General features: G+C 37.5%; 2 protein-coding genes across 3 annotated transcripts in view; one reads left to right on the top strand and one right to left on the bottom strand.

Annotated features, from left to right (window-relative positions):
* Positions 1-1,919: 1,919 nt before the first annotated feature.
* LOC107688352 (acetylcholinesterase collagenic tail peptide) lies at positions 1,920-13,090 on the top strand. The gene is given in 17 exon segments (XM_074187005.1): positions 1,920-2,156; positions 3,248-3,354; positions 3,441-3,548; positions 3,650-3,694; positions 3,799-3,825; positions 4,757-4,828; positions 5,098-5,160; positions 5,311-5,337; positions 5,444-5,488; positions 7,697-7,732; positions 7,851-7,931; positions 9,052-9,148; positions 9,378-9,511; positions 10,020-10,139; positions 10,224-10,350; positions 10,727-10,829; positions 11,719-13,090. Coding segments are annotated over 17 exon segments (1,365 nt in total). The 5' UTR covers positions 1,920-2,053; the 3' UTR covers positions 11,789-13,090.
* A 78-nt stretch (positions 13,091-13,168) lies between these two features.
* LOC107688351 (WAS/WASL-interacting protein family member 3-like) overlaps positions 13,169-15,751 on the bottom strand; it is a 14,342-nt gene continuing 11,759 nt past the window's right edge. Inside the window, exons 6-9 of one of the 2 annotated variants that reach the window (XM_016485993.1) lie at positions 15,465-15,749; positions 14,683-14,823; positions 14,366-14,467; positions 13,169-13,381 (exon numbers count right to left, since the gene is read on the bottom strand). In XM_016485993.1, the coding sequence (XP_016341479.1) occupies positions 13,341-13,381; positions 14,366-14,467; positions 14,683-14,823; positions 15,465-15,749 (569 nt within the window). In that variant the 3' untranslated portion in view covers positions 13,169-13,340. The remainder of the gene's footprint in view (positions 13,382-14,365; positions 14,468-14,682; positions 14,824-15,464; positions 15,750-15,751) is intronic. The other variant, XM_016485992.1, reaches the window with a different exon arrangement.

Genomic DNA, 15,751 nt, shown 5'->3' with positions numbered 1-15,751 from the left:
GCCCACGTGTAGAAATCGAATATTCAAGCCGTTTATTCATTTTTCCACCCATGAGCGAAAAATGAAAATTTAAGCTGAATTCTCGTTTTTCGTTTTTTGGAAAAAAACGAAAAAGGAGCCGTTTTCTCATTTTTCTACTTTCAATATTAAATCAAAAAACGAATGATTGAATGATACACGGATTATACACGGACCCATCTTGCACTCTATGTTGCACTTTATTTTTGCTTTAAAAAAAGGATTTCATAGAAATTTGGATTTCATTTGGTTTAATAAAATATAGTTTAATAAAATATTCTTAAGTAAAATTGTAGATTTTTTGTGGGAAATTAATCGTTTAGATTAATCGATAAATTAGTCGATAGATTAATCGAAATGAAAATAGTCGTTAGTGGCAGCCCTAGATGATGACTCAAGACACTAATTAGTAACACACATTAACATATAAATAGCAAAAGCAATTTACAAGGAAAAATGATTTAAAATTGCTAGGCTTGCCCAATGATGTCAGAGCTGCTCAATGAATTGTAATCTCAAGGTGTGTTGAACATAATGACCTGTTTGTCCTGGTGGTTTAAGATTGGCAATTGAATATGAATTATTATTCATCTTTGTAATAAAATGCAAATCAAATGCAAATGCAAACATTAAAAATATTATGTTCAAATGTGTTTGTATGTTTATGTATTGGAAAATCTATTAAATTTGGGGTGTATTCAATAATATTTTGTATTTTATTTATTTATTTTTTTTGTATTGCATATTTAATATACCACAGTAACTCTGAGGTTATTTAATTGGATTTCAACATTGATAATAAAAATAAATGTGTCTTGAGCAGCAAATCAGCATATTAGAATGATTTCTGAAGGATCACGTGACACTGAAGACTGGAGTAATGACTGCTGAAAAGCAGCTTTGCCATTACAAGAATAAATTACATTTTAAAATATAAAATATATTTTTAATTAATAATATTTCACAGTATAATTGATTATACAGTATTTCTGTTAGCCTTGGTGAACAAAGGACAAAAAACTGACCCTAAGTTTTTGAAATGTAGTGTACATAGGCAAATGTGCTAATGGGCTTACTTCATTTTCTATACACTACATTTACAAATCAATAATAATAATAATAATTCCTTACATTTATATAGCATCCACCTGGATGATGCGACGGCAGCCATAGTGCGCCAGAACACCCACCACACACCAGCTTACTGGTGGAGAGGAGACAGAGTGATGAAGCCAATCAGTAGATATGGGCATGGTTAGGAGGCCATGATGGTCAGAGGCCAATGGGCGAATTTGGCCAGGATGCCGAGGTCACACCTCTACTCTTTTTCGAAGGACATCCTGGGATTTTTAATGACCACAGAAAGTCAGGACCTCGGTTTAACGTCTCATTCGAAAGACGGTGCTTTTTGTCAGTATAGTGTCCCCATCACTACACTGGGGCGTTAGGACCCACACAGACCACAAGGTGAGCACCCCCTGCTGGCCTCACTAACACCTCTTCCAGCAGCAACCTAGTTTCCCCAGGAGGTCTTCCATCCAGGTACTGACCAGGCTCAACCCTGCTTAGCTTCAGTGGGCAACCACAAGCCTTGGGCTGCAGGGTGATATGGCAAATCAAGTGACCTGCTACCTAATAAAATTGTTGCAAGTGTTTTCACATTGAGTTGAGAATGTGATGGTCTTATGATGGAGTTTATTTATTTATATTATTTTTTTCATTCTTGTCCCTAATTACATCAGGTCATTTTGTCGGTGTGTGGTATTGGTAGTATGGGGGTCTAATCTTGGCATGAGGGGCTGGAGAGCGTGGATCAGATGTCAGAACCCTGACTGTAATAGCAGTCGTGCCTGGAGATTCCCATAGACTCCGTGAGAAGCATTCCTACGACTTAATAACACAGCCACACTGACAGACGAGACCGAGATAGCAGAAAATAGGGTGTGAGATGGAGAGCTGCTGGCATTTCAAACTGGATGGGAGAGGGATTGAGCATGATCTGTGATCTGTGTTTTTGACACACTCGTATAGGAACATGGCCATGAGCAGGATTGGGATACAGCTGCAGTTTCTGCTGTACTCGGTGTGAGCCTACCTTTCACCGTACAATCTGGAAAATATCCTCCCGATTCCTACAGGTAAGAGAGCGCGAATGCGTGTGAGCGCTCGTGAGGGTTTATCAGTATGTGATGAGAGCGTGTGGCTTGTGTAATGTTTGTGTACATATGCATCTTTTCATACAAATATCTAATACAGTTTGTTTCGATAGATAGATATAAATATGTATTGCATATATTTCAAAAACATAAAAAATGTAACCTTTACTTATTGCATTATATGTTACATGCAGAATAGGGTCCAAACGTTTTACCTTCTTTTCTTTTCTCTGTTTTTAATGATTTTTTAATTAATAATTTTCAGTTGGAAATGATATTATCAGCATAACAATTTGAATGGAAACTTGAACTAAAACATTTACATGAATTCCTTAAGATGTGTTATTTGCCCTTTTTGCATGTAAGCCTACTCCACAAGTGCAAAATCTGTACATTTATATGGAAATTCACTTGTTCAGAGTATCACATAGTTTTTTTGATAAGTGACCTAGAAATAGTGCAATTAAATAATAAATATCTTTATTCATTAATCGTCATAATGTTTCTGACCCCACTGTTTATTTTGTACATTTTTACATTTTATGCATATTGTATGCATGTATCTTTTATATTTTATATGTATATTGTGTACATGTATCTTTTATATGCAGGCGTGGATTTGGTTGCACATTGGGATTAAAATCACAATTTTGAACGCTTGTTATTCCTATATTTGCATTGTCTATGCTGTTATGACCTTTATAAAATGTATGCTTATGGTAATTTATACAGTTAGTGTATATCAGCATGTGATTAATTCATGTTCTATATTTCATCTTAAAGGTTTTGCATGTTTTATCAGGCTTCACATTTCACAAGTGGAATTAAGTCTTGTTCAGGTCTCATGTTGAAATCTATCTGTTGTCATTCATCCATACGTATCCATTCTCTGTTAGGTGTTTATGTCTTTAGTCAGTGATAAAAGTGGTTGTGATTTTTCCTAATGTTTTTTTTTAAAGCACTTCAGCTAAATTGCAGTGCTATTTCTCCACAAGTATTTTTGCCAATAAGATTATTGATCATCATTAAGGTCTTTTTGTCTCATCTGGTTGGTTTTGTGGTTTATTCTTTAGACCGGGATCCAAATGATGTCTTGAAAAGATTTGACCCTTGTTGTCTGCTGACCCCGCCTCCCCCTCCTTTGTTCCCGCCTCCTCTTAATGTCTGGAATAGAGAGCCTGTGAGTTACACAATATTATTATACATAATTCTAGCAGCAGGAAATGACAGTATGTCTGTTAATCCACCATTTATCTGTTTTTCAAGACCTTGCCTAGTCGTGTGGAGGTGACGAGCGTAAGAGAGGAGGTTGTGAAGGTGAAGGAACTCTGTGTGGCAGGACCACCAGGACCTCCTGGACCCGTTGGACCACAGGTAAGGAACAGAAAAAGGTACCGAAGTCCCTCCCCGGACAGCTAAGCAAGATGGAGAACAAATACAACCCCTCATATATGAAAGGTTTTCATTTGTTTTAGGGTCGCAGTGGCATCCCAGGGATGGGGGGACCCAAAGGAGATAAGGTGAGAAGGTTAAACATCTGGTTACGAGGAATAAGTTGTCTCTGGGTCTGTTAGTTGTGAAGTCTATTATCAAACTGAAGGAATTGTTCTTCTTTTCACTTAAGGGTGACATCGGACGACCAGGGTCCAAGGTCAGATTCTCATCTTTGATCTTCTAAAGTATTTATTAATTATTGTGTGCCAAATGCATGGATAACAGTAATGGTGGAAAGTCAGGGGCGGCTTTCATTCTTCATAGAGCACATGGAGCAGAAGTCTTGGTTCACACATCTTTTTCTATCATTTCTCTCATATAAAATGTCTCTGTTTATGATGAGGCAGGTTGCATTTTGCAGTCCAATATGCTGTTTATTTGCTGCTCTCTTGGTGCATGTAATAGTTTTACAGGGTGTCAGGCCATGTGCTGTTTCATTGGCTGCAGTCCACTGCAGTTCTGCCCTGTAATATTACTTAGTGCTGAACTCATTAATCTCAGTCCTGCACTGCTGCTCTCAGTCAAAACACACACAGCTATTTAACTGCACTGAACTCTAAAGCACCTAAAAAAAAGAGAGGAGTTTGAAGAACGTTTTATGGGAGACTGCAAAAATAATTTTCTTAATCAGTTTTTATCTTGATTTCCAGTAAAATATATAAACATTTACCTGAGAACACCCTTTACCTGTGATAAAATGCACAGCCTCTCATGGCTTATTACTTCATTATCTTACACAATTGTGCATCTCAAGTAATATATATATATATATATATATATATATATATATACATACTGTACAGATAGGGGAGAGAGACAGATAGTTAAAAGCAAGAGAAAGAAAGTGTTTGAGTAAAGAACCTGGAACGCACTCAAAAAGAAGCAGAAGGATTAGACAGGCTGATGTATTAAAGGAATGAAGAAGACTGCTGAGAGGCAGAGATGTTGAGTAGGTGCTTTGTCTTTGATTAAAGCTGCTCTGTACACTCAGCACTTCAGCCGCACTGCCAGATCTAGCTAGGTTGTGGTTGCGGTGGGTGTATAAAAGCAAAATAGCACACAAATATTTCTTGCCTTTGTCTTTGTAGGGTCGGACTGGGCGTCCGGGTCTGCCTGGGAAACTAGGTGCTGCAGGGCTGCCTGGCCCAGAGGGACATAAGGTGGGTGAGTTTTACCTCTGCACTCCATCTGACCCATATAATCTGACTACATACTGCGCTAACCAATTAAACTGACAGGACATCTGTTATCACTGTCTCCCTTCAGGTGTCTGGTCTTCATCATTATTGTAATTGACTGTATCAAAGTAAACGTCAAGTCTGACATCAAGTGTCCCCCTTGATCGATGCCTCTTCCATCAAGAGAACTGGACCCAAATTGATAGCCCAATAGAGCCCTTTTGACTGTTTATATATGACCTCATTGGCAGGGAGAGAAAGGAGACCCAGGGCTGATGGGAATGCCAGGAATGAGAGGATCACCTGGACCTAAAGTGAGTCACATTTCCCAGGTGTAACTGGTGTACAATTGAAGTAAGGGAGTCTAAGTAATGTTGTGCTTGGATTTTTATTTCATATATAACATTTTATCTAACCTCTTAATAAGAAAAGGTAAGTAATAATTATCTTCTCTGTCCAATTAGGGCTTGCCAGGCTATAAGGGTGAGAAGGTACAGTATGTCTGTTAAACTCAGCCTAAATGTTTAATTCCCTTTGTAAGTTATGGGACTGAACTTTAAATGACCTAACTCTCTGTACCTATTGTTATGGTTACATGGAGCACGGGGGGATTCCGGACCCACAGGTCCAAAAGGAGACAAGGTTAGAGATGAAAGATGCAATCAAATCAGTTTCTACACCTTAGTGTTTTTTATTAATAGTGTTTCCCCTAGCAACAAAAAGCAACATGCTAAAATTCTTGGAACCCAAGAACAACCATTTAGCAACCACCCAGAACACCCTCAATAGCAACATGCTGAAATATTTGGAACACACATAACATTAGCAACTAACACACCCTAGAAACCAAATAGCAACATGCTAAAATGCTTATCAACCGCTTATGTTTATCAACCTTATTCACCCTATCAACCGCTTACATGTTAGCAGCCACCCTAAAATAGAATACCCTAAAATCAAAACACCAAGAGATTCTGTGTACTGTTTTTGGGTCCAATAAGTAATATCTCTGTCTCATCTGAATTTAATAGGAGAAAATTATTGGTTATCCAATCTTTTACATTTTTAACACTCTGTTAGCTTGGATAATTTAGAAGTTTCATCTGGTCTTGTTGAAATTCTGACATCAAGTGTCCCCCTTGATCGATGCCTCTTCCATCAAGAGAACTGGACCCAAATTGATAGCCCAATAGAGCCCTTTTGACTGTTTATATATGACCTCATTGGCAGGGAGAGAAAGGAGACCCAGGGCTGATGGGAATGCCAGGAATGAGAGGATCACCTGGACCTAAAGTGAGTCACATTTCCCAGGTGTAACTGGTGTACAATTGAAGTAAGGGAGTCTAAGTAATGTTGTGCTTGGATTTTTATTTCATATATAACATTTTATCTAACCTCTTAATAAGAAAAGGTAAGTAATAATTATCTTCTCTGTCCAATTAGGGCTTGCCAGGCTATAAGGGTGAGAAGGTACAGTATGTCTGTTAAACTCAGCCTAAATGTTTAATTCCCTTTGTAAGTTATGGGACTGAACTTTAAATGACCTAACTCTCTGTACCTATTGTTATGGTTACATGGAGCACGGGGGGATTCCGGACCCACAGGTCCAAAAGGAGACAAGGTTAGAGATGAAAGATGCAATCAAATCAGTTTCTACACCTTAGTGTTTTTTATTAATAGTGTTTCCCCTAGCAACAAAAAGCAACATGCTAAAATTCTTGGAACCCAAGAACAACCATTTAGCAACCACCCAGAACACCCTCAATAGCAACATGCTGAAATATTTGGAACACACATAACATTAGCAACTAACACACCCTAGAAACCAAATAGCAACATGCTAAAATGCTTATCAACCGCTTATGTTTATCAACCTTATTCACCCTATCAACCGCTTACATGTTAGCAGCCACCCTAAAATAGAATACCCTAAAATCAAAACACCAAGAGATTCTGTGTACTGTTTTTGGGTCCAATAAGTAATATCTCTGTCTCATCTGAATTTAATAGGAGAAAATTATTGGTCATCCAATCTTTTACATTTTTAACACACTCTGTTAGCTTGGATAATTTAGAAGTTTCATCTGGTCTTGTTGAAATGTATAGTTGAGTATCATCAGCATAACAGTGGAAACTAATCCCGTATTTTCTAATAATATTACCAAGGGGTAACATGTATATTGAAAATAGCAGAGGGCCTAAGACAGATCCTTGTGGCACTCCATACTTTACTGGTGTTAATTTAGATGATTCCCCATTTAAATAAACAAAGTGGTAACCGTCGGACAGGTAGGATCTAAACTGATCTATTTCTGATGCTATCTATTTTATCTGTGAAGAAATTCATAAAGATTACTACTTATTACTACTAAACTGTGAGGGAATGTTTAGTTCGGGTGACGTCTGATTATTTGTTAATCTAGTCACTGTGCTAAATAAAACCCTTGGATTGTTTTGGTTTTCTATGAGTTTGCAAATATGCAAGTCTTAATGCAACATTTGTATTATCAACGTGAATGTTAAAGTCTCTGAAAATTAGTGCTTTATCAACATTAACCAATAGGTCTGAGAGGAAATCTGCAAATTCTTTGAGGAAATCTGCATATGGCCCTGGTGGTCTATACACGGTAGCCAGAGCAATAGATATCGTTATTTCGCACATTCACAGAAAACGGCTTACTTCCGCATTGAAAAATAAGGTGGATAGGAACACACTAAAACACTTAGAATACACTAGCAACCATCTAGAACACCCTAGCAACCAGTAGCTTCTAGATCATGTTGAGAATGTGTAGAATTTAAATATAAGCACTCACTCATATTCACTTGCGCATCATCTGCTCTCTTTAGGGAGCAAATGGGCTGCCTGGGATGCTGGGACAGAAGGTATGATGTGACATTTTAACCATTAAAATATCATGCATGTAACGCTAATATGTTTTAGATGTCACTGATCTTATTCGCTCCTTCTCTCTGAACCACCCCCTCCTCATCACTCCCCCAGGGTGAAATGGGACCCAAGGGTGAGCCTGGCGTCCCAGGGAAACGTGGCCCTACAGGACGACCAGGCAAGAGAGGCAAACAGGTGAGAACATGCAGCATTCTACTCTTCATCAGAGCTCCAGTCTGTTTTGATATTGAGACCTTGAGTCTTTGAGTGATGATAAGGGAGTGGATTATTGGCAGAAGAAGCTTTGGGCATATTTAAAACCCACATCCTCACACGATAAACCTGTTCCGCCCAGTTAGGGGGTCAGTCTGTGGCTGTGTAAGTCATTTCGTAAGTAACCTGAGGAGCTGAAAATCTCACCGTTCTGGTAGCTGGATTCGGACCAGCAGGGCCTCTGATGTTGGGTCCAGCCCTGCTGCTCATGTTTCCAAGCTCTTGTATTATACTGCGTATAGGCACTTCCTGGGAATGTCTTAACTAACTGCTGGGAAATACCAGGACTGTTACTGTAGGCTGTACCCTGCTTAGATTCCTACTATAAATCAGTCCAGCGCTGTGACATACACATTTAAGGTTCCTTAGATCACTGCACAGGCCTTGGACTTGAATGTCATTTCAACACCTGCAACTAGTTTGATGCATTGAATTTGTATATACAGTATATATATATATATATATATATATATATATACACTACCGTTTAACAGTTTGGGGTCAGTACGATTATTTTTAATACTTTCATTCAGCAAGGATGCCTTAAATTGACATAGACATTTACATTGTTACAAAAGATTTCTGTTTCAAATAACTGCTGTTCATTTAAACTGAATAAATAAAACAGTTTCTGGAAAAATATTAAACAACACAATTATTTTCAACATTTACAAAATGTTTTGAGCACTAAATCAGCATATCCAAACGATTCCTGAAGGATCACGTGACACTGAAGACTGGAGTAATAGCTGCTGAAAATTCAGTTTTGCCATCACAGGAAAAATATATATATTTTAAAATAGACAACAGTTCTAATAATATTTCAAAATATTAATGTTTTACTATATTTTTGATCGAATAAATGCAGCCTTGGTGAGCATAAAGGTCAAAAACCAAAAAAATATGATCAACTCCAAACTTTTAAACAGTAATGTATACACATATAAACTCTATATGTGTAAATATTTGGGAGGTTTTAGTGGTTTTGTTGGTGTAGATGAATCAATGGGTTTTGCTAAATTATTTATGCATTCTGGCGTAGGGGCCTGATGGAGAGAGAGGTTTTCCAGGGCCAGTGGGTCCCATTGGTCCACCTGGACCCAGGGGCCACCCAGGACCTCCTGGGGTACCTGCATCAGGTGAGATAACATATGCACACAATTTATTTCTGAATCACCTTTGAGGACATCTGCAGATGCTAAGTAAGGTTTTGTGACATTTAGCTAAATTCTGGGGGATGGTTTTTGTACATTCTGGTCTTTTAAGCAGAGATTTTGATAAGTAAATCAGTGTATTTCTGTTGTAGCTTAATAGTGATGTCTGATGAAATCTAATTGCTTTTGTTTGTTGGTATCTCATGATGGTCAGGGCTGTTTGTAGTTGGAGAAAAAGGTGAGAAGGGATTGCCCGGTCCTCCTGGAGTCTGCGACTGCAGCTTTCCTTCTCTCGGTCCACCCAGTGTCCCATTACAACACCGTAACAAATATGACAAAGTTCCAGCGGTAAGCCACACAGACTCTCAAATGATTTTTTTTATGCTGAGGACTTCCCATTTACTTCTATTGTTTATATATTATAATGTGAGTGTTCTGTAATGTGAGGTGAAAGATATTCAGTAAGAAACTTGATTTTATCCATTTGGAGGTGGGCACTAAAGGATAAATAGTAAATGTAAAATAATAAAGAGTACACTCATAAAGAGTAAAAGGGTTCGATTAATTTTGAGGTAAATTATTTTCACTAAGCCTAAACCACACAGATTGTTTTTCCATTCCACTGCCAGCTAAGACATTATTTAGTCCCTTATTTGAGCTGTTTTCATTGTGAGGAATTCTAGGTGATTTTGGGTTTTAGTATAATTCTGGGTAACCTGATGTACACATTGTTCCCATTCAACAAGCCACATTTGACATAAGATCCAACTTAATTAGCCAGTTTATAATGGAATCAATAAGCCTGTTTGTTCAGTCTTTATATCTGCTTCTTGATCAGTTTATGTTTCCTGGTCAGATAATCGTTGTGAGCAGTGAGGAAGAGCTAAAAGGTCTCTACGAAGATAACGCGCTCGCCTTCAGGAAGGATCAGAGGTCTCTTTATTTCAGAGATGAAAATGGATGGGAGCTCATTCAGGTACAGGATCATTTTGAATGCACTGTTATGAAACATGCTGCCATACTGGTATTTTGGGATCAGGAGTATGTGTTTGTATTTTAGCTGATGCCACTCCAGGCGACCGAGAGGATTAGGAATGGGAATGGAGTCTGCGGTGATGGAAAGTTGCAGGAACTCAATGGGGAAGAATGCAACGACGGAAACAAGGTCGTTACGGATGACTGCGTAGGTGAGTCACATGATCCCAGAAATGATCACATGTAGCCAACATAAACATATGCAAATCTCTTTGGATTTGAGACTTTAGTCTTTGCAACTTTACAGATCTTCTTTATGCACCAAGAGCTTGTAACAGGTGGAGGGGCAGAGGAAGGAGGAGTAGAAGAAAAATTGAAATCGCATCATATGACCCCTTTAAACATAAAATTAATTAGTAGTATTTACCTGGTTTCGATGATTAATTAGATTGGATAGTTTTATACAGAAAAGCAGCACTCACACTCTGATTTCTTGGCTTAGTCTGTTGATCATTCTTAATCCTTCTTTCTCTTCACTCACTCTACCTCTGTGTCTTTCCTATTCTTTATCTCTGTCTCTGTGTGTAGGCTGTAAAAAGGCATACTGTGGCGATGGATATCGTAATGAGGGTGTGGAGGAGTGTGATGGGAAAGACTTCGGCTACCAGACCTGCAAATCATATCTGCCAGGGTATGCACGCCACACACACACACAAACACATTAACCTGCATATGTAAAATTATAGGATTTTGGTAGATGTTTTTGTAATCAACAGAGATTTTAAGCTGAACTGTCTTTTATTTATGAATTATTTAAAGCTGCATTACGTAATTTATTTTTTTTGGTTAAAAATTATCAATTACTGAGCAAGTACATAACAAATCAGGTTCGGGTCGTTCGCTTTGTGTCATTGCGTCACGTCTGTATACATAAAGAAGAAGTCCCGGCTAGTAGGCTACAGGCGAATTCCAAACGGAAGGCATTCAGTTGTTCACTTTGGTTTGGAACGTCCCTACAAAACGGGAACGGCCCGAAGTACAGTGAATATCCACACTGGTGCGTTGACTGACAGCCAACACGTATACCTCAAAACATCAGAATCATCCGAGCTGAGGAGCCGTGACGGTGCACTACCCACGTAAAGAAAATAATTCCGCAAATAACTGCAATTGCACGTTTGAAACAGAGATGGCGACAAAGAGGCAAAACTTACCCACTGCAGCTTTGTGTAATTTTAATTATTTTTCATTTGAATGTTTATTTCATTTTATTTATTTATTTTAATTCATTTTTTAAAAATAACATTCAATCATCTTCACTAATTTAATCGTCTTCACTAATTTATTTTAAAAGGTCCAGGGTGTGACTATACATTTTTTTACAAATATTTCTCAGTTAATATGAGGTAATAACAGCAGTATGCATATTAATTATAAAAAAGCAAAATCCTTTTAAAATAGTTTTAGATGGAGTAGATCATGTCACGCCGCAGGACCTGTCAGCCTCTAAAAAGTACTAAATGTCAACACCCATTATGATGAATGTTTAAGGGCTCTCTCTTATCTTTTTGTACAAATAGCACCTTTGGGCAGCTCAGGTGCACCGACTCCTGTTTCATCGACTCAGCTAGCTGTAAATACAGGACCTGAGGCTTACAAAGGTTACACATTCACACGGACACACACACACACACACACAGATATGAGGGAGGGCCTGCTGAGATAAAAAGTATTTAGGAGATGATCCGAGATTTGGCTGTGTCTGTCTCCATTGCCTCCCTCACACTCATCTAGACACACAATATAAGGTTCAACTCAGCGGGTACGGCACTATTTGCAGTACTGCTCATTGATGCTAGTATGTTTTTAATGGCAGCTGAGCTGGTGGATGAATGTTTTAGGAAAGGAATGAAAAGACATTATGATTTAAATGAATGTATAATATGTTTATACGAAACTTATTTATTTGTTTGGTATTGCAAATGCATGATTAGGACTGTGCATGTTCCTGTATGTATATCAAGTTCTTGTTCCCAAGAGACTAAGCACTATTTTGCTGGTAAAGCATGTATTGCAAATGCAGGTATTTATTGTATATTTTTTTATTTATTGAACCAAATGTTTATGAAAAGATACCTAATAATTCTCTGCTTGATAATCTTTCACAGAAACAAGTATGTCTTGTAATGTTTATTTGGGTTAAATAATAATTTATTCAGTCAGAGCAATAAATTGCAAGCATGTCCAGTGGGTGGCACTGTTTCCCAGTGTCTCACATGTGTCCTTGATTCAGAGCTTTAATACAGCATTTCATACTGGCACAGATTTCAAATACAGATAGTTGTAAAAATTAAACATAGACTGAGGGAAAACAAAAGAGTATTTTTTCTTTGGCGTATTAGAAAGTCTTTATTTGATGAGTTAGATGTAGAGTTAGTAACAAAAGGGCTCCATCAGCCACTAGAAGCATAAACAAGACGATATTGTCTAATAAACTTTTAGAAATGTAATTGAATACAATTTTTCTATATATATTTTCATCCATTTCAACCATTCTGTTCACCTTAGGCCTAAAACACGGTTTCACTCATAGTGGTTAACTTCCTTCCCTTTTACAAAAACGGATGCCCTTTATTTGAAACAGTAATGTTAGCAAGACTTCTCTGATCTGTATGCACAGATTTAACACTCTTTCCTTTAGCCTTATTTTGTTAAGCCATGGTTTAATCTTTTTTTCTCATTTTTTATTCTGTTAGTAGTTTAATCATTTGCCCTTTCAGTCCATTCAGGGTAAGTTGACAGCTGATAGGATAATTAATAAAAGCCTTTTCAGGTATAAGCAAAATTATTAGGCATAATATTTTTGTTCCCGAAACATATTAAATGTTAAAACACTTATTATTGACTGAAGAAAATTAATTAGACAGGTAAACACTTTTTTTTGTTAAGAATCAGGGGTTGAAACAAGGCTGCAGCTGTAATGAGGAAACTTGTTCTTGAAATGTGGATGGCAAAAAAAAAAACATTTAGTTTTACATCCAACTAGAATGTTTTCACAGATAATGCAGCTGAGATTGATAAAGTGGTGCTCGAGTGAGTTGATTTGACCTACAGATTTGGCTGCTGTTCTTCACTGATGATGAGGATGATGCTTAAAATATGTCCTGCAAAAGGTTAGCACCAAACTTCATATTGTCGTATTTCATCTTAACTGAGTCCTCATGGCAGGAGGTTGTGGGTTGACTGTGAAAACAAAACAGGAAGAGTTCATTTTCAATAAGAATCTGGTAATTCCAGATTTAGTTTCAGTGTTTGCTTGTTTATAAATTATACCAATCAACTGAGGAACTGATCAAACTATTTATTTTCAGTTTTGGACAATTGCTTCATCTTGGATCTGATAATAAATGGATCCTGAAACAAACTGTTTACATTGAAACAGAGACTTGTGTACAGTATACACTACTATTCAAAAGTTTGCGTTTGATAAGATGTTTTCAGTGTTTTTGAAAGAAGTCTCTAATGCTCACCAATGCTGCATTTATTTGATCAAAAATACAGTAAAAACAGAAATAATAATAGAATTACAATTTTTGTCTTATCCTGAATCACTACGGTGCACCTATAATAAGTGTTTATATTCAGACTATTTTAGACCAGTATGGATGACAACCGCTGTGGAATAGCCCAGTACCTGCGTGACACATCATATCCAGTTACATAGTGTACCTTTAAAAGAACTATTTTCTATTTTAATATATTTTAAAATTAAATGTTTGCTGCTCAATAAACATTTTTTATTAGTATAATTGCTGAAAACACTTGTGCTGCTTAATATTTTTGTGGAACTCATGATTTTAATTGACTCCAAGTTCATCACCGTGTGAGCATCATAATGCTATATTTGGATTTAAAGAGGTGTTAATATGCAGATTTTTTGCTGTCAAATTCAAGCACATCGATACTAAATATATTCTGGAATTTGTTATGAAAACTTCTCCCATCCTATTATCACCTGCTTTTTTGCCACTAATTTTAGGCTACATTATACATGTAGTTGTGTATAAAGCAAACGCAGTATTACAATTGTACAAATAATAAAAAAAAAAAAAGATCATCTGTCTCAAGCCTGTCTAAATGAACAGAGGCAACATTATGAGCAGTGTAATTGAACAGAAACTTCACCTTTGCTCACATACACTCTCACACACAAAGAGGTTATTGTACCTCTGTTCTCTTTGCTGGGGTAGGTACGTGGGAAGGGCCTGAACTCTTCAGGAGGGGGGAAGTCCTCAATCGGATGGAAGTGAAACTTCGATTCAAAGTCATCTGAAAAGCAGACAAAGAAAGGAAAAAACAGAAATGCTATGCTAAATGAATATGCTTTGCATATGCACAAACACAAACATGCAAATACACTATTAGCAAATCATAATTTCACTGTATTTCATTACTAGTGTAACTGCTTGTTGCTGTTCATCAGATGGTAATAATAGCCCATTTAGACGTTTAGCTTCATCATTAATGACAACCCGCAGTCTCACCTAAGCTGTGCAGGTGTCCGTTGCGTACTGAGCTGGGCGGAGCTGACAGTGGGAGAGGAGGAGGGGGTGGGATCCTACTGGAGAGTTCAGTGTTAGGAGATCGAGCAGGGGGAGCAGGGGGTGGAGCCATCCGTGGAGCACCTGTCAATCCAAAAGTCTTAATATATGACTGACTATAATTTATCTCAGTTACGTTTTCATTTTAGTTTTTGTTCTAATATATATACATTATATTTCCAAACACAGTACCATTAAAAAGTTTTTTATAACACTTATAAAGTCCAATTAGTTAATGTTAACTAAGATTAATTAATGCTTCTGAAGTATTTTTCAGTGTTAGTTCATTTTAACTGACGTAGTTATCTTAAAGTTAACAAATGGAATGTTGTATTATTGTACAGTAATAGTGCTTTTTAAAATAATTTTTTATTCAGCAAGGATGCATTAAATTGATCAGAAGTGACAGTAAAGACATTTATAATGTTACAAAAATTTATATTTAAATAGATGCTGTTCTTTTAAACTCTATTCATCAAAGAATCCTGAACAAAAGATCACAATTCCACAGATATATTAAGCAGCACAACTGTCTTCAATAATATGAATTATTTCTTGCAGCAGCAAATCAGCACAGTAGAATCATTTCTGAAGGATCATGTGACACTGAAGACTGGAGTAATGGCTGCTGAAAAATCAGCTTTGTCATCACAGGAATAAATTACATTTTAAAATATATTAAAATTTGTATATAATATACATAGCAAAGGTCATTAGTCATCTACCTGCAAAACGTGGCACTGCAGGGGGTCGTCTGCTGGGGGCGTTACAGGGGTAAGATGGTGGCAAAGGTGGTACGCTGGGCCTGTATGTGGGTGAAGGCACGGGAGGTGCTTTCTGAGGTAGCGGAGGAGGTGCTGAGGAGGGGTGACTACATGCAAATGGAGCAGGAAGAGGAGGAGGTGGGGGAGGAGGCCCTAAAGGACTGTCCTTCATTTCTAACGGGCCTGGAGAAGGGGGCGGAGGGAAGAAGACTCCAGATGACCTGTTAGGGAGCGAGGATGGAGGGCCT

Source organism: Sinocyclocheilus anshuiensis, unplaced genomic scaffold (genome assembly GCF_001515605.1).
Source record: "Sinocyclocheilus anshuiensis isolate Anshui unplaced genomic scaffold, SAMN03320099.WGS_v1.1 scaffold209, whole genome shotgun sequence".
NCBI lineage: Eukaryota > Metazoa > Chordata > Actinopteri > Cypriniformes > Cyprinidae > Sinocyclocheilus > Sinocyclocheilus anshuiensis.
This window is presented reverse-complemented; position numbering and strand designations above follow the sequence as displayed.